General features: G+C 36.8%; 1 protein-coding gene across 28 annotated transcripts in view; it reads right to left on the bottom strand.

The window, feature by feature from the left end:
• Positions 1–26332, bottom strand: part of CTBP1 (C-terminal binding protein 1) — a 255605-nt gene that overhangs the window by 162652 nt on the left and 66621 nt on the right. The window contains exon 1 of one of the 28 annotated variants that reach the window (XR_011141130.1): positions 1873–1946. The exons of 25 other annotated variants lie outside the window; for them this stretch is intronic. Coding sequence is in view for 2 of the 3 variants with exons in the window: in XM_068943636.1 (XP_068799737.1) it covers positions 1873–1879 (7 nt within the window). In the remaining variant the exon portion in view is untranslated. Of the gene's footprint in view, positions 1–1872; positions 1954–26332 lie in introns of those variants that run through there. 2 more of the 28 variants (XM_068943636.1, XM_068943651.1) reach the window with 2 other exon arrangements.

Genomic DNA, 26332 nt, shown 5'->3' with positions numbered 1-26332 from the left:
AATAGGCCCTGATCCACGAACATCATTACGCATCTACCAGTTCCCGCTCTTCAAACAGGATATGACAAGGGGTAAACAGTATCTCAAACTCAGGAGTGACAATCACACTGACTTCACTAACAGCACCACTGATTTCAACCCAAATTTCTAAATGGTCCATCTTACATGTTCTGTTCATCTGAATTCAGTGGTAATTTTACGTGAAAGAAACATTCAGGCACTGAACTTTAACGTCATCAAATCAGGTATTCGGATCTTAATGTTTACTCATACCAAAAATGATTATGTATGTGAACATACTACAATTTCAAGTATTGCCTGTGGCTGGGGATACTACAATATGCTTAAGTTTCTAGCTAAACTAATGAATACGGAGACAGAGATTGAACAGAAAGCACGTTATCCAATCAGAAATGAAATGTTACTCAGGGAAAATACCATTAAAAAGTTCCAAAATAATCAGAAGATTTTTCTGTCTTAAAACATGTCCCAGTCAAAAATAGGTTTTTCTATGAAAACTGCTAGGAAGCTTAGAACTTTAAAAGATGCATCTTGTTTTAGTATGAGACGTCAATGAAATATACAGAATAAATATATTAAACAGTTCACTGTAAAACGTCTCAGGAAAAAAAAGGACAAGATTAGATTAGATATATGTTGCAAAATAATATATAAACACTATGCATTTCTAAACTATAAAACAAACTTAAAAGACAAAAAACAGTGTTTAACTTTGCACTGAATTTAAATCAAATAAAACGTGTTCATATAACACATAAGCATTTTCTTTTCTAAACTAGTATCTTAGATTGAAAGGAAAACATGAACTGAAATTTTATTTAAGTCAGCAACTTAATATTTAGCAAATCCACAGAAAGAATTTATGCAAACGATTCAGGATTTTCAGCAGGAATCTGATGACAGTGTTAAGTAGACTCTGAATTACTTTCTGTTGTTAAACATACACGAACCTCAGTTTTAAATGCTTATAAAAACATGCAGCATAAACTCAGCATTCCTGAAGTCCATTTTAATCAATTCTCTACCACTAAACGCTACGTGAGGTGTCTGCAACACATACAGAAGAATATACAGTATTCACAGCCCATATACCATCTCTCTGAAGGATATCTGTAAAATACAAATCAGAGAGACAGAAGTAATTCCACCAAAACAGTGACAACTATTTTTTTTTTTTAATTCAATCAAACTTCACTGGTGGCATCTCACGTTTTTAGGAGTGGGTGCTCCGGACAAGAGGAGCAAACCTACTCCTGTTACCATTTTACACGGGGCCGTCCCCGGGCTGCCCTGGAGGCAAGCTAACCGTGCAAACTTCGGCTGAACAATAGCCTTTGTACAGCCTCACACGGACGTTTACATAAAGGCTTTCTAGTCATACAACAAAGGATCCCTTCCAAAAGTAAAAAAAAAAATAAAAAATTAAATAAAATTTTAAATTTTTTTTGAAAAAATTTTTAACGTATTTCTAAAAGCACGAAAAAACATTCACGATCCCTGCTGGTTCTCACACGCCGCCCGATCAGGACAGGCCATTTAACGCCGCTAAACCTGCGCCCCCGCGCTCCGAGGCGTGAGGCAACGGCTCGCCGGCGGCACAGCTCGCGCCTAACGGACGCGCCCCCTCCCCCGCCCCACCGCGCCCGCGCCGCAGCTGCCCAGCGGCGGCTCGCCGGCGCCCCGCCCCGCCCCGGCGGGCGCACCGCGCAAATAAATAAATAAATCGATCGATCGATCGATTCCGCCTCGCGGCGACCACCGAGGCAGCCTCTGCCTTAGTTACTGAAAGGAAAACGGGAGCAAAAATTTAAAAAAGAGAGAGAGCGAGCGAGACAGCCCCGCGATACGAACCTTGCATCCCCACCTTCGCGTTCTCCACCAGAATATGCTGGTGCTGGTGAAAATATGAAGCAGAGGGGCTGCGGGCCAATCAGGGCGGGGAGGCTTACCGCGGCAGCCAATGGCCGCCGCCCACCGCTGGCCGCCAGCCAACCGGATCGCAGCTCATTACGCAGCCGGGCGGCCGCAGGCGGGGGAGGGGGGGCGGCCGCCGCCGGAGCCCTCGCCGAGGTGGCGAACGTGCCGCGCGGGGGGCGCGTCACCCGCCGCCGCCGCCAACCGTCAGGTGAGCTGAGCTGAGGTGACTTTCCGCAGGGAAACCCAAAATTTGAGCTATTAGCGTGTAAGTACGCACGTAAAGAAAAACTTCGGCAGACCCCCCGTGCAGTTAGGCCGCCGCTAAGCAGGAGCCCAAAGTGTAAATCAGCGCTCGTTTCTCCACAGGCAGAGCAGGACGTGTAAGAGAAGGTACGAAGACAAGCCGATGGAAAACCCCACAACTCGCTCCAAAAACAAGGCTCGGAAGAGCGCCCGTTCGGGCCTTATCCTTTGAGAAACTGATACGCGTAAACCCAGTCCGTTGTTATAACGGACTGCAGCCTGGTGCGGTGCTGAAGCCGGCCTTTAGAAATACCAAACGAAACCAACAGATGTTGCAACCACAGAACTTCATTTTAGCGTGTTCAGCCCGACGCTGGATTACTGCGGGGAAATTATTCGCAAAATACATTTTCTTCTCAAAAAGCCAAGTCCAAAGACTCTGGGAATGAGTATCTGCTCTACCGCAAACGTTTTAAGCTGTATTAATAAGAGACCACGCATTCCATATCAGAATGTAAAATTTGAATTTTTTAAATTAATTCTTTAGCGTAGGTTTCTAAAAAATAAAACTTCAATCAACAGCACTCAGAACTGGTATATCCCTGGGTAGAAAACTATCCACAGTAGAAGAAGGAATAGCAGCGCTCCAATTTTCTTTGTTTGCCCACAGTCTAATGGTCCTACCATTTACTAAGCTTAGAATGAACTAAAATAGCGACAAAATCTGAAAATCTTTCTCATTTATAATGTTAACACTCTTTCTGGCCTCATCCTCAGCATTAAAAATAGGTAAATCGTATTTGCTGAAGACTCCTGCCTGAATAAGTCACGTTATTAATTTGTTCACAGTGTTTTGCTAACACAGGGTAATACATGCATGAAGTGATAAACTGATATCAACAGAAGTCTTGATGATAACTTACAGGAGAAAGCTTTTCTTTTGCAGATCAAGAGAGACTTATTTCTAAGGTGCCCCAAGAGCCAGGAACTCTGTGGTGCTAGTAACTGCTGACAGCCGACCAATAACTATGACAAATTATACATTCATGGCATCTGCAACAATCGATAAACTGACTCACCAAATTAATAAAATATAGATCACAAAGCATACATTTTTATTAAAGAATAATTTCATGATAACTAAGTAATGTGGATGCTTCCAAGCATAAGATTAAATTACATGCTGAGCAAATCTGGCATTTTGTGATAAACTGCAAAAATAGTCTTTGCAACAGCAACTGGGGAAGAACATTGCTGACACAATCTATAAACATGTTTTATAAAGCATAACCTAAAATAAAAAAAAAAATCACTGAAATGCTGGTTAGAGAATTCACTACCATATCCACAATAATTACTTTCTAGACTTCTTCTTGCTTTATAGTTTATTTCTTCAAATACATTGCTGATTTTGGTGTTAAAAATAATAGAAACAGATTTTCTAACATAGGAGAATATTTACACCAAATCAATTCCTTAACAAATCAGACTTCAACAGTAGTCATTACTGGGGTTTACAAAGATTTCTAGTACATTTATAGTGATGAAAAATTTAAGTACATGAAGGCAGGCTTCTTAGCTGACAGATGGACATTGTTTAACAAAAAACTTTGTGCCTGCTGACTAGCCTATCTTCTGGGGCACTAGATTCAACAAAACAAACATTTGCCTGAATTTAAAAATACAATGAATCCCATTCGACTTGATGAATATTTTTCATGTCTCAAGTTATACACGTGGTTAAGTATTTCCCTACATGATGGTCCACTATTGAGAAATGCATCATGAAGACCTCTTCCAACCTTACTTAAAGGTTTCAAAAAAGTTATTCTTTCCCCAGGGAGGAAAACAGAATGTTTCCTAACCAAAGGCTTCAGTTCTGGGTAGAGTAGGCTTTTGCACATCCTCAGTCTCCATTTTCCTAGTTACTGGTATAAAGCATTGAAACAAAAGCATTTGTCCAAAACAATGCAAGCATTAAAAACACTGAAATCCTAATTATTAAATTTTATATTTATTACTACCTGAAATTTCTTACTTAGTATTTGGTCTTTATAGGCTAACTGCACTTAATCAACAGTGTTAAATGATCATCTTGAAACAAGTTTCGATCATTTATAATGCCAGATATATTGGCTTTGTCATGGAGTCTTCACATTATTTAACTCTTGTCAGGTCCTCCAAATATTTCTTTTATAGGAAAACACCCATCAGTTACTTGAATGGTACTTTTGTACTTGCAGTACCTCAGAATTGTTTCAAGTCAGTGAATATTTTATATCATGTTTATCAAGTTTAGCGACTTTTTGAACTTCTATGGATTTCCTAGCTAATCAAATGATACCAAGGTCTTTCCAGTCCTTCTAACTGACATTTAAGAGTCTTAATTGTGAAATGCTGTCATGAAATAAAACCAACACACAACCTAAGTACCACAGAAACAGTGTTTGTTTATTCTAGATCCTTTATGAATTGAATTCCTTTCTAAGAAATGACATTAATAATATATTAATCATATAAACAGGAACACATTTTAAATTATAATTCCATCAGCTCTTTCGCCTGAAATTCATTTCATATCATTCATTTCAATTCATATCCACCTTTCAATTTAATCATTTATGGGACATTGTTACGTTAACAAAGAGACATGGTAATTCTAAAAATGGTTTACTTCTTGGATAAGCTGCCATCTTTTCTAACAATGGCAACTTTGAACAGTCAAAAAAAATCCTCTTCTCTGGCACATTACTACAAAGTTTATTACTAAATGTTCTTTTATTTCAAGGTGACTTTTTTTATTTGGAAAATATATCCAAATATTCCCATTTACAAAAAAGATTTCTGCATGGAAATCATTTCATTAACAAAAGAAATGCCCACACATTGCTGTGAATCTTTTCAGCCACCAAAATGCAACTGCACACAGTGGCAACATATTTTAGAGAAGCAGCAAACAGGACAACTGTTTCAGAATTGTGCCTATGATCCTCAACATAAAATGAGGCAAGATTTTTTTTTTTTTGCCATACATCATCATCACTGACTCCTATCGGCAATTATTTAATGTCTTAAGTAGCTGTAATCACAGAGACAAATTATGAGCTATAATTACACAAATTTATGCCTGATATTAAGACTGCACACTACATATGCATATATCTAAGTTAGTCTATTCCAGAATTGTATTCATATGCCTAATGTTAAGTATTATAATCAAATATACCAGGGCACTTTTACCTTGCATGGTCACGCAAAATAACAATGTACTCAAAAAACACCTACTCTTACATATATGATACCAGTCACAGGCTCCTGTTCCATCTTTTTCTAATCAACCTTCCTCCTTCCCAGATGACGGTGCAGACACTTCAGTTTACAGGAGTCAAAAGGAGGACCAGAAACATTCATGGTAAATAAAATCACTGAGTGCAATGCAGAAGCCACATCTAGTTCACTACTCCATCCTCTGAAAATAACCACAGTCTAGGAAGTATTAGAAGTATATTTGGCTCGTTCTTACTCTCCACTAGACATAGCTACGTTGGACAGGGAACAATGGGCTAAATGGGCTTACAGTCTGATACAATCAAATGCTATTACAGCCTTTTAGCAAGGAAATAATCTCTATGAAATACTTCCAGACCAAGTCACCTCATTCTTTACTTAGATAAACTAAAACATTGAGTATCTTAAGTTACTCAGTGAAAGGCAAGTTGGAATTTGAACCATTCTTGCACTATTTTTCTGCCTTAAAGAAAACACCTTCCATGTTCTGAAAGGACACTTTGCCAGAGGTCTTGGTAGGACCACAGTTTCTCCCAAAGAACCAACATTTCTGCTAAAACCATATTATACTGAGAAGCGCTGCCTTTCAGAAATCTCTGTTTCTAGTGTTCATACATCCAACAGTTATGTTACTCTTCCTAGGCACGGGACGCCTGTAACAGAACCACTGCTTTAAGATCATTATTTCAACCCTTACATCTCTTCAGGACCTAAGAATGCGTTCCTGTTTGTACAGCTTTACATTTGGCCATTTATGTAACAGAGCTTGTGGGGTCAGGGAAGGGAGGTTATAGAGCCATCACGGAGGGGGGTTAGGCAATCCCTATATACTGAGTGACCTGAACATTTCTTTTTACTCACCTATTAAAATGCCAAATTTACAGCATTCATTGCTCAATGAACGTTATACAACACAGAACTCGGATGACTTTGTATTTAGCATTTCTCCTGTTCACTCTTTGCGCTCTTATAGGGCTTAACAATCACAAACAGGTTGCCACTGATCTAGGTTCTCCACAAAAACGTAACAAAAAGATGGCTACCTAATACACTAATCTCTTTCCATGCTGATTTTCAATGGTGACAAGTTATAATAAAAAGCCTCGATTCTTTCTGATTTGAAGCACAAGAACAAATACTATTTTTAAAGTCAAAATCTGTTATAATGATAGGGCTGGGGCTTAAGGTTTTCTTTTTTTTTCTTTTTGGAAGAGTAAAGATCTATTTTTCACTTGCAGTGAAAATTCTGAATATTGTATATGCACGTTCTCATCATTTTGCAAAACTGTCAACACCAGATATATGCTTCCTTCTTTGAACCATCTCCCTGTGCTGTAACCTTCATCTAAATCTGAAAATATTTTGGTAAACATAACTGATGTTTCATGGGTGCAATTTTCAGACCATAAGGCATTTAAGAAAACAGTTGATACTATACTGAAATCTAAAATAGGCGTTTAAGAAATTATCAGTTTTCTCAGATCAGCAAACTATTATGTTATCCTAGAAATGAATATCTGTGACCTATCTACTTCCTCCTACATTTTCTTTCCTGGTAAATTATTTTGAAGAATTATATTTTGAGCTCCTTTTTAAGGATATTTTTAAATTCTATTGTGGTAAAATATTTTACGTATAAAATATAGGATGCTTTTTTTTTTCCTCTTAATATTAAGCATTTAGTCTATATATCAACATACCTATAGCACAACATTTATCACAATATGGTTCTACTCCAAGAGCAGACTGCCTCAAAAATGTAATAGTTATGAATAACCGCACTTTTCCCAGATGAAGAAAATAGTTTGAATATAGCATTAAAAGTACTGCTGGCATAAGACATTTCTTAAAAGCACAGGTCTGAGAAGGATTTCCCTTAGGATGTTATAGGGAGTATGCACAATAATTCCTTTCACGAACACGAACTTCATATTACAAAAACCTCAACGTTTTTTGTCACCCCTCACTGGGATCCTGTCATGGAATTTGAGTACTCTAGCAATAAGGAACCTGCTTCTAGGATTCAGGTTCAGTTAACTCAGGATTGGTTGACACTATTTTTTCTTCTGCAGATATTGGCTGTCAGGGTTTCCGGGTTTTTTTTTTTTTTTTTTTTTTTAAGCTTTTGCTTCGTAGGGTGTCTTCCTAAGGACAAATAACCTAAACTCCTCATGTCTCCTCTTCACCTCGCTAATTTAACTGTTCAGAAAAGATGAACTCACACTGATACAGCAGAAAATTCAGCACGTTTCCTACGTACATCCCATGAGCTGCTAATGCATGTTCCATGACCATCTATTACTACTTATCTATGGTGACTATATTGTTTTAAGTCTCTATTTTACAAAGCTCTGCTATTAGTCACTTTGAAGGCATGACCTTAGATTTTACGTTTGGAATTTTATTCTACCTCTCTTAGCCCAGTTTTCAATGTCACCTCAGTTATTTCTGTACAATATCCTAGCTCTTTTCTATTTTTAGCATGCCTCCCAATTTTGTCATGAGCACAACCCCTTTATCAGTGCCCCGTGATGCACAGCAAGCAGGTCAGTCCCAACATTCTACTAGTATTCTACTACCTCTCTTGCGTATCACACCTTTAGAAAAATACTATTTCATTTTGAGAAACAAACACCTGCCAGTGAATTTAGGCAGGAAGAAATAATTCTTCCTAGGCTCATTTTACCAGCAGCAACCACTGTTTTCTTCTTTAGGCTAAGGATTAAGAAACGTAGAATGAAACCGTGCCCACACTTGCTTATATAAAGACCAAGTTTGGCCTCCATACCATCGCAAGGCATTATTCAACAGACAATCGTAAGTAACATGTTTGGGCTCAAGGTCTTGGAGAGCACTAGGCATATTTAGGAATCATCTTCTGTGGCTGGAGACACGCGCTCGCATTTTGCCTTGACTCTGCCACATGGTCTCACCAACTTTCAGAGGCAGGCAAAAATTAAAACCTTACCTTGTTTCTTCACTTCAGTTTGATTACTTCCGGTAGCTCATAAGGTAGAGGCCTATAATTCTCTGTAGCACTAAATACTTATTAGGAGTCCTGAATTAATTCACAATAAGCTCCTTAGGAAGCCATAAAATACACAACACTTAGAACTGCTGAGGGCTGAGCTGTAGCCTTTTTTGGAAGCAGATAATATCTGTATTTCATAACACAGTAGTGGTTTATAAATCAAGACTTCTCTAATAAAGGCACATAAAGGCTGCATGGCATACAGCGCACATCTGCCTTTGGCACTTCATAGTCTTCCAAACCTCTAAAAAAAAAAAGGTTCTGCCAAAAAAGTAGATAGGTTTAGCCACTTTTAGAAGCACTGCCAATAGAAGGGTTCGAACCAGGGTGTTTGCCTGTATCTGTCTCCCTCTGCCTCAAATGATCAAACAGAGTATCTTTACAGCCATTCGAGACCTCCCTTGGGGCATTGGATCCCAGAGGAGCAGGTCTGCAGGCAATTACACCACACTGAGCCGACTGCCTCCTTCAAGAGGAGCATCCTCTGCTTGAGGAGCGCAGTGTGCATACGCACTTATTACCAAAAGTGCAGGATTTCCATGGAGAGATGTCAGGCAACTTTAAACGTATGTTGAGGCATGTTCTGCAAAATGTTGCGGTCTAATTACATAGTTAGGTACAACTCAAAGAGCCAGCTCTAAAGTTTTGCAGGCACTAGTCTGACTGGCATAATGCAACACTCCTGCCTGGCACACAGTCTACTTCTGCAGTTAAATTTTGAAGCCACATGCAGGAGGCGAGAACGTTTTTTTCTTAAATATTTACAACAACGTGGATAATTTATTTATATTCATGAACTTCACTTCGTTTTGTGTACATTGAATCAGAGCTGTTTTCTCTTGACGAAATGTTAACTCAGACATCACTAAAACTGCTAATGTAGATATATAAATATACTTTTCCCTTGTTCTACAAAACAACAGAGAAGTGTTTATATTAAAACTAAGTAGAATTAAATATCAATTAACAGATAACAATACTCTTAAGATAACATTGCAAATCTGTCATAAGCCTACAATAAAATAACTGCAGAGTTAACAGTATTTTGTTTTCAGCTATCGTTCTGACAAGGAACAAAACTATCAGTTGCTTAAAAATTTTGAATGATCTTATGCGCTACAATGTAACAACTGGAAATGCTCCTGGACTTAGTATTTGCTCACAAAGAGCTGAACACATCTTATTTTATTTGCCTACCTGAATAAGTTATATATATCTATATATATCTCTATACATATATAGTTAGTAAAGAAGCTATTACTACGACTTTAACCAAAGCAGATGGACTTTTGCCCTATTCTCCAGTCCTTTTCAGGCTCTTTGAAGCACAGATAGTGTAGACCCTAGCACACTGCAAACAGCACAAACTATAGGAAATACCCACAGACCTTCCTGCGAATTTAGCCTATGCAGAACGATAATACTGTTCAATCATGGTAATATAAAATTTTAAAATTTGTCATATGAAATTTTTCAATGAAAAGGAGATGCCTGTTTTCTATGTTGTCTGAAATACAGAAAACAATCCACTAACTGAAGTCATAAGCTTAGGTAAGATATCCAATACTTAACACCCTTCAGAATGCGTACTACATTCAGATTCTAGCTTGCAACATAAGAGTACATCTGTTTTGATTAATACATCAGAAGAAACAGCTTTAAATTTATTTGTAAGATCTTCAGTTTCCTTTTTGGAAGACTTTATGGGCTTTGGAACCTTTAAAAATGGTTTTGCCAAAAAATTAATAGGTTTAACCATTTTTAGAAGCACTGCCAGTACTAAGGCTTCAAAACAGAGTGTTTATCTGTACCTTATACTTCTTTCCGTAAATACAAGATCTCTAATTCTGCAAAAGCAGCAACTGTAATAAAGGCCACAGTCTGCGATACTGTGAAGCTTTCAAACTTAAATTCTTTGCTTAAGTATACTGAAGCATACATACATACAGCCTACCAATATACTTCATGCCCAAGTTTATTACTGCATGAATTTACCTAGAAAACATAGTTTGTAGGAACATTTAATGACCTACCATGTTATCTAAATTTTATATGCTTTAAGAACTTTATCCTCTTTGGGAAAGGAGGTAAGGCTCAACAGCTAGTTGCATTTTCATCTTTTGCTACTGAGAAATCTAATGAGAAGGCAGCAGATGGAATTAATGTGAACTAAAACTTATTTTGGAGCATTCTGCAGCATAGTATGCATGTTTTAGGTCATTTAATAGGACTGCACATACTCATTCCTTCTCTTAAAAAATAATGCTACTGCAGTCAACTATGTACAATGCACCTACTACATTATTTACAGTGAAATAATACTGTTACAAGTGACTGGAGTGACTATCAGCAAATCAATTTTGTATTTATTATATATGGCTTACATGTTGCCCCATGGTCCTGGTTAAAAGCCTTCTTTTAAAATACCTGCAAAAATGTGTTCTGCGCACATTTTTGGGACCACAAAAAATAGCAACGAGAAGAGTTGTTACTTAATTCCTGCTGTAAAGATGTATAGGGTAGTGACAAAATGCTAGGGAGGTTTCCAATTTTAGAGGAATATATTTCAAGCAAGCTTTGGTGATACAACATTTCTGTACACACCAGAAGAAAAATGGGCTCCAAAATCACCTTCGCAGCATCTGTCTGCTTATTCCTTCCACTGCTTCTGCTGCAGGTCTCTCTCCCTCAACCAGCTGAATGTATTGTGGCTAGATGAGGAAAAGCAGCTTTCATTGTGTCCCAAACACTTACATAGCGCTCACATAGCAATACTTGGATTATTTTGACCCGTCTAATTTTTATTGAAACACAGAAGGAAAAACTCCATTGAATTTAAAAAAGAAAAGCAGGAGTTTAACAAGGTAGAAAAGATTACTGTAGCAGTCCTTGGCATGGACAAGACTACACTCTTAACAGACAAACAAAGGTTGAAAAGCAACAACCATTCAAGAAGAAACTAATAACCCTAGCACCTGAAGTCAAAGTAACAGAGCTAACAAAACATGCTCAATAACATCTTGAAATTTTGTAGCATCTCATATCTGGGAAACACAAATTTTACAGTTAACATTATGGAGTATTGTTTCACACCAATGAGGAAATTAAAAGACAGATTTGATTAGTCACATGAGAGTCCCCATCACCTGACTCCGTCTTCGCACATACAAACTTCATAGGGTACACGTACCTAAATGCTTCTAAGAGCTATATAATTACATTAGATATTGCATTTGTTAGAATAAGAAGAGAGAAGCCATTTAAAAAAAAATAAGACTTAAAAAAATAAAACCTAAAAAAAAATTAAGAGGTAAAAATAAAAGATTGATTAACAACACGTGGTTGGAGGATGATGCAAGAATGCAAATTACCCTTCACTGAAATTACAGCATTTTGTTCAGAAAAATCTTTACAGACCACTGAACAGTACTGAGGCCACACAAGACTGAAATCCACAGTGTCGTCTTATGAAAGGTGGTCTTATAACACTTTGTTCTCCAAACTCGAGCGAGCACTGTTTAACATACTTCCTAGTATAAACATATCAAATGTCGATACGCAAAAGAAGTATTGACATAAGTGATTCTAGGTCAGCGTTAAACTTCAAAAATCTTTTTTTATTAGGAAATAGTGTTCTGCAATTATGATATTGTGTCTAAACTGTGTCAAAAACACTGAATTTAAGTCTTTTTTAAGGTGCAATGGGTATGAGGAGAATAAATTATTTGTAACAAATATTTCCAGTATGAAATAAGAGCTTTATAATGGGAACGTATCATTTGACTGTTTAACATCGGACAAATTCAAACTGAGAGACACTAAAAAATGTCAGGGGATGATGATCAAGCCATCCCCTTAATTTTTCCCCTCCAATGATTATTTATCACATTTTCATTTTAAATTTAGTTCAGTTCTTCTATTTGCTGAGCACAGAATATTTTGAATCTGAATCAAAAAAAGAAGAAATTCCATCACTAAAGAGGTCAACTTGATGCGCTATGGTTGTTTAAAGCAACTGCATTTGAAAATATCAAACTGTTCCTTTGGTCCACTGGGCTTTTTTGGGGAGGAGGAGGAGTAAAATATCTTAAATTTACAGCATCAGTAAACAAAGGCAAGAGAGATCTGTATTAACTGGTTCAGTGGAGCACATACATTTTACAGAAATGGGATTTTACAAGGGTACAGAAGAGTAAGGTTTTCTATATTTGAAGAGTCACTGAAAGGAATCAAAACCAGCAAAACAGATACAGTATAAGGTAACAGGGATGTAACATATGAAAAGATTGAGAATTTAATTTAATTTCTGACTTATTTGCAATTTTTTTAATTAGTTAAATTTTGTTACAATGGTGATATGTGCTTAGATATTTGTTTAATTCAGCTGAATATAATTGAAAATAGAGAAATATAGAAATTTATACATTCACAAATCAGGACAAAAAGGATCTACACATATTTTAAGTTAAAAGTAGATGGAGAAACAGATATTTAAGACAACTTCTTAAAGAACCATGGAAGTGACAAAACTGACATTCAACTTCACAGTAGCTGAAGGATCTAACCAACAGAAAGCACAGCCAGCAGAACCCAACTTCATGTACAGATTGCCAGGAAAGCACCTACAGGCTGAGAAAAACTGATCTGAAAAAACTGTTAATAACCCTCCTAATCTCTCTCCAGCAAGTAAAACAGTCTAGGACCACCAAGTGCAAGCCAAGGCATATTTTTGTATAATAAATGTTTGGTTTTCTTTCATTTTTCCATTGAATTTAAATTAAGAAACTTCTGGAGTACTACTGGTTTTAGACCCTGTTACAGTCTAGCTCTAAAACAAACTGAAGAAAGAGACTAATAATACAGAGCTTGCCTCTCAATAAAACACGTAAACCAACTTGCTAGGACTCTCTGCAATCTAGCTTTGATAAGCAGTTGTCTCTGAAAGAACTGAAGCAGCAGTCAACAGAAAAAATGAAGAAGCTTAACGGTTTAAAAGACATTCCTTTGTATGAAATTTTCTGGTTTTACTAAAGCTGAAGAGCAAAACATCAGCTATTACCTATTACTTTTACAAAACCACAACATGCATTGGTGAATTAGAAAAATAGGTGTAAATAAAGATTGAATTAAATCAGTTAATGCTATTTTGGATTCTCTAAAACAGAAATTTGTCTCTCTATGAAATTTAGCACCTCAGGCATGATCTGTGTGAGAGGGAAGATGCTTAACTAAATGTGTCCTTTGGAAGTCAACTTAGTCTCAAATATTTGAGGGTTACTGACACTCCAGAAAACCAGAAATCCAGGCTGTTGACGGATGTAAAGTACTACATACACGGAAAGCATGTTTCCATTTTGTTTTCTTCCACATTTCAGAAGTTTTATTGATTTACTATCAACTTCAGCAGATTAATTTCTTTTGGTATTAGTCAACCAACCAGTATCAAAACCATGTAATTTAAGATATTGAATATGAATGTAAAATCTGCTCTCGGGTAGAACTGGTGGGAAGAACTAGTAGGTTCACTCTGAGCGCGCTCCGGGATCCCATAGATCACTACTGTTGAACTTTGTCTGTTTTCTTCATTAATGTTAGGAGGACACATAATTGATACTTGGCTTTGGTGTAATGATGCAAGCATTGCACAGGAAACATGTACTGCTGACAACAGTTTTTATTTTAGACTAGAATAGGTGTAAAAGTACCCAGTTACCTAAACAGACCATGTTGGTTTTCTAGTGAACAGTGGACACAGATGAGTCTACCATGGGTCACGGAAGGCTGCCTCAGCCATTGGGGAGTGAAGAATGACCAGTATCCTCATCAGAATCTATACAGCCTCCCATATATGAAAGGAAACCACAAAATGTCTTGAATTTATTACATATTCAGGGAGTGAAAGAGAGGACTGTCTCCTTGGCTAAAGGAGAAACTGTTGTTAGAAAAATGGACTTACTGTACCAGTCCTGAATAGAACTACTTACTGTACAACATTATCCTACAGATAAATATATCTATAATATCTTGTAGAGATTTAAACTCGAGAAGTGTAGTCTCATCCAAAAAAGTCAAGCACCTATTAATCTCTAAATTTATAGATATGTATTTTTATACTTCTGATAAGATTTAAAAAAATCATTTAGCACACTAGCATATAGCTAAAATCATTTAGCACACTAGTCTAAGCTGCATGATAGGCCAAAGTAATCATTATTTTAAAAAGCCCTGCTGTTAATGCTGGTGAAAAACAGGGCCCCCAGCTACCACCTCCAGAAACCCTACGGGGCAGTGGAATCATTGCAACTTTTCCCCGCGCATCTCTGAGACGACAGGGTACACGACAGAGAGCTGACGCACTCACAGTTCTTACCTACAGAGGCAACCAGAGACAACCTGTCTACATTTCAACCGGAGGTATTTTACAGATTCAAAGTAAAGTATATATAATCTCTAACTGCAAAATGAAAGAGACAAGTCCTTAATGGAATCTAAAAATCACTCCCAATTACAAATCCAGTGCTTAACCACTTCCATCTAAGAACAAGAAAGATCACAAGTAAGCTTAAAATGGGATTTAACGGCAGAAGTACTCTCAACATATTAACAAAAGTAATACAATTTTTATCAACCCAAAAGTCTTACCAAAAGTTTTAACATCTGATGCTCAGAAAAATGTCATACTTCAATATACTAAGTATCTAAGTGGCCCAAATGATTTACATGTACTGACAGATTATGCAGATTATTTGAAACATTAATTGGTAATTACTGAAAGTATGCTTTGTTAAAAACAATAAAAGTATTTATATGTAATTTTTTCTTCTAATTAGCTTCATTTAATCTGCTATATATTAAATATTTGGTACGTTGCTCACAAAACAATGGATTTGCTGTTTCCAGAAAAACACATACCTGAATCTTCTTTCATTTCATGTCAGTGCATTGCAACATACCATCTCTGTGCAAATGTGTATCTACTTGCAAGAAAAAAGAAACTACTACTAGTTGTTAATATAAAGGTTAACATGTATTTGCTCTCAAGCTCATTCTGTTTTGCTTTGTTTTTAATTAATGGTTAATTCCAAATAAGTTTTACTTTTGCAGTGATATTTTACTTACAGCACATTACAAGCATCATGCTGAGAAGCACATATAGAATAAGGTTTATTATTTCTATTTTCATGCTACTCCTTGCCAAAAAGGCACAGTAAAATCCATCTGTTGTATTTCCTGGCTGAGGTTAGAAAAGAAAAGGAGACTCGACACAGTCCCAATCACTGCAAATGATATTGATTAAAGCGCATTTTGGAGATGGAATCCAAGGTGTCTACTCAAAGCAGACATTCTGCCTCACTGTTACATGAAAATAAGGAGGAAAAGCATTTAACATAACACACAAAGAAGAAATTATGACCAGGAGACATGCAACTCTAGAATCTGGTCAGGGAGGTCCCACAGATACGGTCTTACAAAGAGATTGGGGCTTCACCGAATTGTTTCTGTAGCTCCTGCAGTTTAGATTCTTGCATCACTGTTTTTTGTTTTGTATTAATTTTATAACTGAAGTGTCTACCTGAAAAACTAAAGCATGTCTGAGATGCTTGTGCCTTGTACAGTTACACAAGCGCTCTGAAGGGAATACAAACTTCCTCAAGGAGGACAGGTACTGTCCTCTTTCTTTGCAGATGGTATGCTTTTACAATGTCGTAACCGTACTAACCTCTTCATCCAAGACATTACGCTGTTTTTCCTTTTATCTGTCAAGTTGATGCAACACATAATTCCATGCTACTTTAGGGCATGAAGGAGCAATAGTGATCAGGATGTAGGTAAATTCAGTTGAGACAATTGGAATGGATGCTGATATAACGAGGAGAAAGGGCAACCAAAATATCAGAATTAAAAGAAAACAAAGGTTTCTGATGCAGGACTTATTCTGAAGGAAAAGGGAGTAGGCAGGACACCCAAGAACGGCTGTATGCTGATTACAAGAGTAAAGAACATATTTCAGAAATGGAAATAGTTTAGCATTTTAGGAAAGCAGCTATGAAACTGGAAGGGTATACAAACGTAACTGAAGTATACCACTGTCAGCTACAAAAAAAACAGAGCTTAAAATGAAAAATGAAGTACAAAATAATTGTAAACAGTACTTCTGCCACATACAGGGTTTCAATTAAAGGCTAACACAGTTCAGCCTCATAAGGTAATGTGAAATCTTACAAAATTATTTGCCGTACATACGCAAACATCAATATGATTGCAAAACGTAAGTTTATACAAAAATCACACAACTTTTATTTTCCCTCAGTCCCCTTTGAGAAATATGCACATTTAAGAAAACGCATTATTGCTTTCAAGGAGTGCTGCTTTAAGAGCTCCAGAAATTAATTTTCTCAATATTAAAAATATAGCACAGTTAATAGGTCAACAGGCCAAGATGCTACATACTACTAATGCACTCTGATACGGGAATTCTGAAGAAACCTCTATCACGAGCAAACAGCAAAGCATCTAACAGGGTAATTTTCAAGAATAACTCCTCTCCCCTGTTAACTTCAGATTCCAAAGAAGTTGGATTGCACAAAGTCATTCCTCAGCTCACATCCTTCCTACTTCCTACCTAAAGCACCTAAGCTGGGTACCTTGCTCAAGGCGGAAGTCTAGGTTCCCTTTATATTTGCTTGGAAAAGACAGAAACTTCTAAATCATGTCATCTCAAGTAAAATCTGAGTCACTTCTGAATTGCTTCTCCCCTCCTACTGATCAAAAAGGAAGAGCAAGCTAAGTTAATTTTGGCTTTTCATGTAGGTACCAAAGTCAGGTAGAACAATCTGAGTTCAAGCCAAAAATAAAAAGTTCACATAGCAAACAGCCAGCCTCCAATAACTTTATTAAACGCTCTTCCAGATATAAATCAATCAAAGAGTCAAAAGGTACCTCTCATCCCTATGCTCATTAAATTTTGATGTCCTCTCTGAAACTGCCCACATTATTATTAACTGCTACCGACTGCAGTGACAAAGTGCCCAGTTTTGGTAATGTTGACATTAAACAGCATCTTGACAAAATTCTGTTACAATATAGTCAATACTTATACTGTGTGAGATGATTACATTACGATAAATCAGAAAGTCACTTTTTTCTGTTGAATTTATGGGTGAGGTGATTCTCTTACGTAGACATGCTTGTTTTAATCTCTTTGATGCTTTAATCTCTTTGCCTTGTTCAACAACAAGTTTCTATCCTGCAGATGCTCAGGCAATGCCAAAAAAAAGTCATTTCAGCTTCGTTCCATGCATCTTCACATCTCTCTTTGCTTCTTGGAGTGACGTTAAAGTTTCAACTGGAAATGTCATGAATTCATCAGATATTTCCCCAGATCCTCCCTCTACTTATCACTGCAGTAGAAAGATGCAGTTCTGCCAAAAAAATCACAAATTAGCACAGTAGCACATCGTGCAGACTGCCGGCGTTTCCTGCAGGTTGTATATGCTAAGGGACATAAAGAACACTTTGCTCAGACACAAGTGTTGGAACTGAAACCATTTCGCTCTGGGACCAATAAACTGTTCTAGAAACGACACATCATCCACATTTTATAGATGCCTGTTAGCGGATACTTTCATCACAGTTCTTATTCTGCAAGACAGTTCCTTATTCTGCAAGAGTATGATCCTCAGTTCAATGCAATTTCTTGGTAGCTACCTTTTTAATAAATCTCCTCCTAATGAAACCATACCTCTGCTATCTATTATCTAAATGTAAAGCTGTTTAGAAAGATCACTTTAAGTATTGGATGTAGTCCACATCTGAGACATTAATTCTGTGTACTCACTCTCAAACATGTTAGAAACACTGTTATCCTGGAGAATCCTAGTAACGTGGTTCTTGTAACTGCATCACTAAAGCAATAAAATCAAGAGTGCTTTTACTATTTGTTTAGAAATAGCACTTGACAACCATAGAGCATTGTAACAATAAACTAAAACCCACTTATATTTTTATTACCCTTGCTTCAAAAAAAGAAATAAAAGACACCACTGGTAAAATTCTTTAGGAAATAGTCATAAATTTCATCGTTGTATTGATGTAGCTCATAATCAACGTTACAGTCATAAAATTCATGATGCAATATTTAGATAAAAGGACAAGCACCTACACTAAGAGACCCAATTCATTAAGAACTTTCTAAATTGCCTTACACTGCCAACATATATGAAAGCAGTCAGAAACATAACAGTGATTTCCATTGAAAAACTCCTGAGGATAAAAGAATCTGTCCTTTACGCATGATAAAATCTAGTGACACAGCAAAATATTGCTACCGCAGTGTCCTCAAGGTATGCCCTTCGTCGAGTCCCGTGCTGCTTGCTCAGAAGTACTGCAATAATCCATTAAGCAAAAATCATTTACATGCACAAAAACAGCTCAACTGCTGAATCATGAAGTAAGCATACAATAATTACATTTTATAGCTTTTTACCTTGATAATGGTATTATTTTCTTTCAAATTTTCTCTGTAAATAAGTTTCCATTATTCCTTAATAGAGACAATTACTTAGATAGATAAATTATTAAATACTAAGTAGTAGTATTTTATATAGTACTTTTTCTCTTTTTTAAGATACATAGGCTTTTCACTGTGCTGGAAAACCAACAGCGAGTTAAGGCTCACAGAGTAAAGTATTATCTTTACTTCACATGAAGTAACGAAACAAATACAGTGGTAAGTTAGTTCCACAGGGACTCTAAGCACAGCTGATTAAGCCTTGTTCAGTTCTCCTGTATCTTTAACCACAGACCATACAACTTCTAGAGATCTGATCATGGATTTGTTAAATGCATTATTCACATGCTGTGCATTACCTTTTTTTTTTTTTTCCTTCTTTTAAGGTATCCTACCTCTTTTTGCTTTAAGCACTTGAGCAATTCTGAGCTAGAAGAAAAAATAAATTTAAAAGAGGTCTCTAAAATTAAAAGCAATATTTTTTAAAACACCTATAAAATATATACTTGAAGGTGTAAAATTTACTGCAATGACAGGCCTAATAGGAAAGTATTAGAAATGCATAGGAGCATGTGCCTAATGTGCCTCTAATAATGTTATAACAGGAAACCTCAAAGAAAGGAAGAAAGGTCTTCCAAAATTTTAGGCTTGTACAATGAAAAAAGTAGCCTTTTAAACTAAGGGTATGAGAAGAGCTTACAACTGGTTCAGACCAATGGTCCATCTTGCTTAGCATCGGGATTCCAGCAGTGGGAAAAAAACAGCAAGAACACTGGGAAAAAGCATGAGAAAAGGGCAAGACTCTCAGTCCTCCTCCAGAACCTCTCCCTGCCTCAACAATTTGCAAGTCAGGAAGCGTGTCAATCAGAAACCTTTTAATAAGCTCAGTGGATTTTTCTTCCACAAATGTAACCACTCACTTTTTCTACCCTCCTGAAAAATTGGTAGCCTGCAATATCCTGCAGTAAGGAGTTTCATAATTTACCTGGTGGGTGAAGAAATGCTTTCCACACCTACACGTACCAGTTTCAGCTGATGCCTCCTGGTTATTGTACCAGGAACGGAAATACAAAGATTTGCAAAGATAACAGGCTACAGGTTTCAGACACATTCGCAGCAAGCAGGAACACTGGTTTATAACCTAAGGCTGGGGAGAATATTTTATCTGCTACCCTTACATTAAAGTAGGTCAAAATCTTCTTCCCTATTCCCAGAAAAGGACTTGGTGCTCAGACTATCAATAGCATAGAGCGCAATGCTAACTCAGGAACTCTTTGAAGCAAGGCTCACCAAGATTTCTCCAATGAAAAATGCTATTGCTGCCTGCTCCCACTTGCTAGGTGGATCCACGCAGAGCCAATGGAGAGAACTGGGGACTTCAGCTATGTTCGCTCCCTAAAGACATCTACTGTTAACTATACCGTCCTTCTCGCCTACCTCCTTGGTCTTTACCAGATACGACACGGAGCAAGGGCAACCTTCAAACCAAACTAACCAACTTGGGAGTGCATAACTCAATTCTTCTACTGGTTTCTTATCTTCAAGCTATATCAGCTTTTTAAAATTCTATTATCCCCATATTTCCTATTATCATATTTCTATTATCTGGGGATAATTCTATTATCCCCAGATTCTCGTTTTGCTTGCTTGGCTTCTAGCAAATTCTGAAGAAGCCAGAGTATGTGGGCAGAGATTCTAGTTTTAGGCTCCAGCTGTCAGGTCAGTAATCAATATAATGTCAGCAATTCATGATCTAATTAAAATGCTATGGACCTTGCCTGTATCTCTGAAGTCCGGCTTTAGTATTTTTCTTCCTTCTTATTTTGAAATATAGTAAAAATTAAAAAAAAAAAAAAAGAAAGAAAATGAGATCTCACAAAAAAATAAATTGGCCAGAGAAAATATGTGAAAGGAGAATAAGATTCACCCAATTATCTGATTTAGCTGGCTTGCTTCACAGTTGGTTACGACACAAAATGTTGAAGTTATTTTGAAGATACCACATTATACCTACAGATACCTTATTAAAAATCCTATAACTCTAATAAACAGATTTTCTTCTACAACTTCTGAATTGAATAATGCTGAATTTGGTGAATGACATCCTTGTTTATCATGCAGTCCTGAATTCTCTTGCATTTTATTTTCAGTCAGTTTAATGCTTTTGGAGAAATATTGTTATGTTAAAAAAGAAGAAGAAGAAGAAGGATTCTATCTAAGCTTCACAGAAACTGGCTTTTAAAACGTTCCATCTAGTACATATTCAATGATTCCGCCAAATGTTTGCTATTTAAAAAATAAGCTAATCTTAAGCATTAACAGAACATCCTCAAATGGTGTTTGTATCTTAAAATAACTTTACTAACTGCTGAAACTGCCAGTCTAGATACACTTTTTCCCTCAGTAGTAGCCATGCTGATTCCAGGCTTGCTGATAACATCGTATATCAATAGGAGTCTTAAATAAACCTAGAATTAGATAGCTCTGGCTTATTGTTACCTTCTGGTAGAGATCTAACAAACAAGAAAACATAGTAGCTAGTAAAATAAAACTGGATCAGGATCTCTGGTTTGGGCTAAGTACTTTAAAAAAAAAATCCTTAATACTTTGTTAGTTGAGGACAATGTATTTAAAAACAAAATACGGAATTAGCATCCTGGGTAAAGGCTGGGGCATTTGATGGAACAGGTGCAGCTGAACACTAAACCTGTCCTTGAAAGTACCTGGCTCAAAGTCCTGTTTTTAGGTGTCATTAAAGAAAAAATTGTTTGACAAGATTGACAATAGTGCCAGCATTTTTCCTGTTGTCTTTTAATGACCATCTGCAGACCATTTTTTATTAAAAGAGTAACTCTGTTCTTTAGACTCTCTATTTATTCTGGTATATCAAATTCATTTTCTCATCCCCAAACCCTTTAACACTACTAGAAACATATAATGTAATAAAAATGTAATTGATAAAATGTATCATTACTATAAAACATCAGAAACATCACGGACCTAGCAATAGGCATAACAACATAGTCTTCTTCTGGATGATTACGCAAAATAACCTGATATTACAGCCAATCAACATTAGGAGTTATACTGTTAAAGTCAAGAATGTGATGATAATTTGAACTTGCCTTTATTTCTAATTTTACCTTTTTTCTTGGCTCTGCCTTTCAGAGTTAAGGAGTGTCAACATCGAATTACTTCTCTAGAAGTTTCCAGATTTAAATATACTTGGTTAAAATTTGAAGTTTTAGCAGTTTTCAATTTGTTATCTTAGTCCAGTTTAACCTTTCACATAATAAAGCAGCCCAGCTAATCTAAATATGAATTTATGAACCTTCTACAAATCAGCAAAACTCTGCTTCCACTATTTCATAAAGTATTTACTTCAGAGACAATTTTGGTTTGTAAGAGAGCTGACATCTATAAATTTGGCAACCTCAGTCAGCATCTGCTTCATGCTTCAAATGCATTTGAAAACTTAAAAGAAAAAAAAAACCCAACCAAACCAAACCCCCCCCCCCCGCCCACTCCCTCATACTACAGAAGGAAAGCAGGAAGTATCCAGCAGCCTTTTAAATTAACTACTGCTAATCAATAAATGAACTTAATCAATAATAATCAATAATAATCAATAAATGAACTTAATCAATAAATGAACTTAAATAAATAAATAAATGAACTTAAATAAATTGCACACCAAATTATAGTAACTAACTCAAGATTGTCAAACAAAAATATGCCTTTGTGCTTCTATGAAGACGTGTTGATAAATCTTCAATTTCTCTACTTTATGGAAGAACTTCTGACTTACAAAAGTGACATAAAAGGGAGAAGAATTCCAGGAACTAAGGTCCAAAGTTTGACAAAACAAGTTCTGCAACGTTTATGCAGGTCAACGTGAAATTAAAACAGAGAGGGGAATCGGTACAAACTGCATCCAGACCAAAAAAACTCGCAAGCAAAATGACAAAAGAGTAAAATAGGCATATCAGCTCTAGAAGCAAATTAGAGGTCATTGCAACTCCAAGACGAAGGAAACAGGTGGTAGGAATACCATAAACACATGCTTAAAACAAGTCGTTTTATTAAGTATCTGATATTTAGTCACGTTTTAAAGTGACCCATATTGTGTATGTATACTCACATAGATTTACTTATCTTTACTGTGAATATTCTTCACCACCAGTAAAATTCAAGCCTGAAGATAGAAGCTGTAACTACGCTAATCTAGAAAGTTACTTTTATAAGGACACAGGCTGAGCCAGCGTACCTAAAACATGATGCAAGTGGCCCCATTCAAGTCCAGAAAGACCACTCCATGGAAAGTTCAGACATTTAAATTAGTGCTAACAACAGTACTTTCAGATTGAATGTATTTTCCTTTCAGAGCATTACATTTTTGAATTTAACTTCATTTCATGCAGCAGTTTTGCCACACGTATAGGAATTGTTTTACACGAAGCATGTCACGATACCAGAAACACTTCGAAACAGCAAAGTTTCAACAGCCAAAGAGACTCCTCAGGCCAAGTCATGGTTCAAGAAGCCTGATCGCAAAAATAATGCGTATATGCAGAGATAACACATACTTGTGACAAGGTTGATTAAAGTATCCAAACAAATTATTGGAGTTACATTAAGAAACAAAGTAGAAATGGCAAAAATTGAGAGTAACGCTGTACAACAACACAGCATTTCATAAATTATGAAACTTTTAAAATTTGTTTTGAAGGAAGTCCAGCATTATTGAAAATATATACTCCAAAATATTATAATGTTCTCTTGTCTATGCTAACTGGGCTCAATTATTACTACTACTAAGAGAAAAATTTCCTATTAATAGAAACATTTCCTATCAAATCAAATACGGCTAAATTATTTGAGTAGAATGAAGCCAAAGAACATGATATTTTTTTCTTTGAACTGTACCTTCTTATCTAAAAATCTTCTGTCAGATAATATCAACACAAAAGGAAAAAGTTGCATGACCGTTGTTTAAAAGAGCACTTTGAAACTGCATACAGTGTTAGGCTCTAAGTCTTCATCTAAAAGGACTATAAATGAGCATTCAGTAAAGAGTTTAATAAATTTTGAAACACTTTTTTCAACTATGACAAACTGTGCTTTTAGGAACATAGTCACAGGTGCTTCCATTGATAAAAGAATAACGTGATAAAATCAAACCAAATCACACCGAGTTGAACATTAACTTTAAAAAAAAAAACCATAATTGATTGCTAGGAGAAATCAATTTTCATACCACCAAACAAAACGAATACATCCCAAAGAGTATTTTAAAAACATTAGAAAACAAGGAATGAACTGGAAGTGATTTGAGTTCCTCATTAGAAAAGAAAACAAAAAAAAAAAAATCCCCAGGAAAATGAAACTCAGAATTACAGGGGACGGGGGAAGAGGGAGCCTAAAAGAGACATTTGACTGCAAGACCACAATCTCTTCTTTCATTATCACCAGATATACTGACTTTATTCCCTTGGTGGACTAAGACCTTTAAGGAGTTGCTTTCACCTACTCAAACTATTCTAGAATGCAACCACGTATTTGTTGATTAGCGTTAATCACAAGGAACCTTCTAAAAGAACCACTGATTTATGGCAACATAGATGAAAGGAAGCAACTGACAAAAAAAAGCTTCATGTGGTGTTTCACCGTTGGAATGCCCTCCTTCTTTCGTGCAATAACATCTTGGACAAGAAGCAAAACTCATCTAGTCTTATGACATTTTGAGAAGTTTCACAAGCTGACACTAGAATATTAAACAGGAAAGGCTCTTATAAACATTAAGATTATATTAACAAGCATTTTAGGATTGCAGTTAAGGATTAAGACCCAAGAAAAGTTCAAAACAAGCTAGTCTCTATTTCAAAAACATCACAATTTAGCTTTATTAAGATAAAACTGAGATAAGGAAAGAATGAGGAAAACATGCGGGTCTAGAGATAGGTTATGCTGGTTTTATAAATACTTTACCGTGGCAGGTTTGTTATGAGATGAGGTGGTGAGGGAGGCAAGAACAGCCCAGTGACGGGGGCCCTCACTTTGTAGAAGAGAAACAGTCCACAGGTTTAGCCTCCACTCACAAAACTCTCTACACAAAAATACTAGAAACAGGGAACAGAAGCTTGAATTTTCCTTCCTGAGTTACAGCCCTCGTTGCTGAGCTCCAGTCGTGCTCAGCTCAGTTTTCCCACCTCTTTTCGGTGCAATTAATCAGCCTTGCGTTATCTGGAACATTGCAGTCAACCACAAAGAAAGAACGGAGAAAATCCTTGGGGGGAAAACAACAACCACCACCACCCCACATTTAGTAACATGGGTCTTCCCTTCTGAGAGCCACTGACTTCTGAAACTTCTTCAGATTGATCTCAAGCTCTCCCACTTCATGGGCAAGTTCTCTTACCTTCCAGAAAAGCTACTCTTACCTGCAGTGCCATTTCGTGGGAACAATCTCAGACTCCCTGGACTGGCGAGAGAACAGGTTTACCTGAGCCCAGTGACGGAAGGCACTTCCTTGGCCAACCAGGCTGCATTTCTTGTTATGTATTTAACAATCGTCCAACCTTTTAGACAGACTTTCAAAGGACAGCAGGCTTTTATGATTGTGTCTTTCCATCCACCTGCCAGGACCTTCCTTAATCAAATCCTTAACTCACTAGCTAATTTCAACCAAAAGCTGCCAGTAGTATCAGAAAGAATTACATATTACATTCCTGCAAGTTTCATTGGGGGGGGGGGGGGGAGAAAGAGAGAAAAAGAAGCATCTAAACGACAAGCAAGACTCCCACTTAGACACCCCACTTTGGGACAGGCTGTGGTAGTTCAGCAGTAATGTCCCTTCCCATAAGCCATTTGGGAGGAGAAGTTAGGAAAGATGGGATTGCACATGAATTTCTCGAATAAAACATCATCGTGCCTGCTATGCTTCTGCAAAACTGGCTCCAGCTGACATGTGCTACATGTGCTCACAGAAGGCCTACTTGATATACATCTGTCTCTCTCCTCTGAGAGAGCCAATTTTGTTTGAGGATCCTGCGTTGTCTTAAGCACAAAATGTGCCGTAAACTACTCAAACCTGAAAGAGGAGGGAAGACGAAGATCTCAAAGCATGGAAGGAACTTAAATATTATCCATTAAAGTACACGGGGATTCAGAGTGCTTATGATTTTAGATGGGCTTTGAAGTACTTGGACATCTACATTCCACTAACTCCCCACTTTAGGTATCTATATCCTTTTGCAGATCTGGCCTGAAACATGTTGCTAGGCTGCCAAGAACTGCCAGGCAACAAATCGCAGCATGTACAT

Source organism: Struthio camelus, chromosome 4 (genome assembly GCF_040807025.1).
Source record: "Struthio camelus isolate bStrCam1 chromosome 4, bStrCam1.hap1, whole genome shotgun sequence".
Taxonomy (NCBI): Eukaryota; Metazoa; Chordata; class Aves; order Struthioniformes; family Struthionidae; genus Struthio; species Struthio camelus.
The sequence above is the reverse complement of the archived record's forward strand: the minus strand, read 5'-3'. Positions and strand labels throughout refer to the sequence as shown.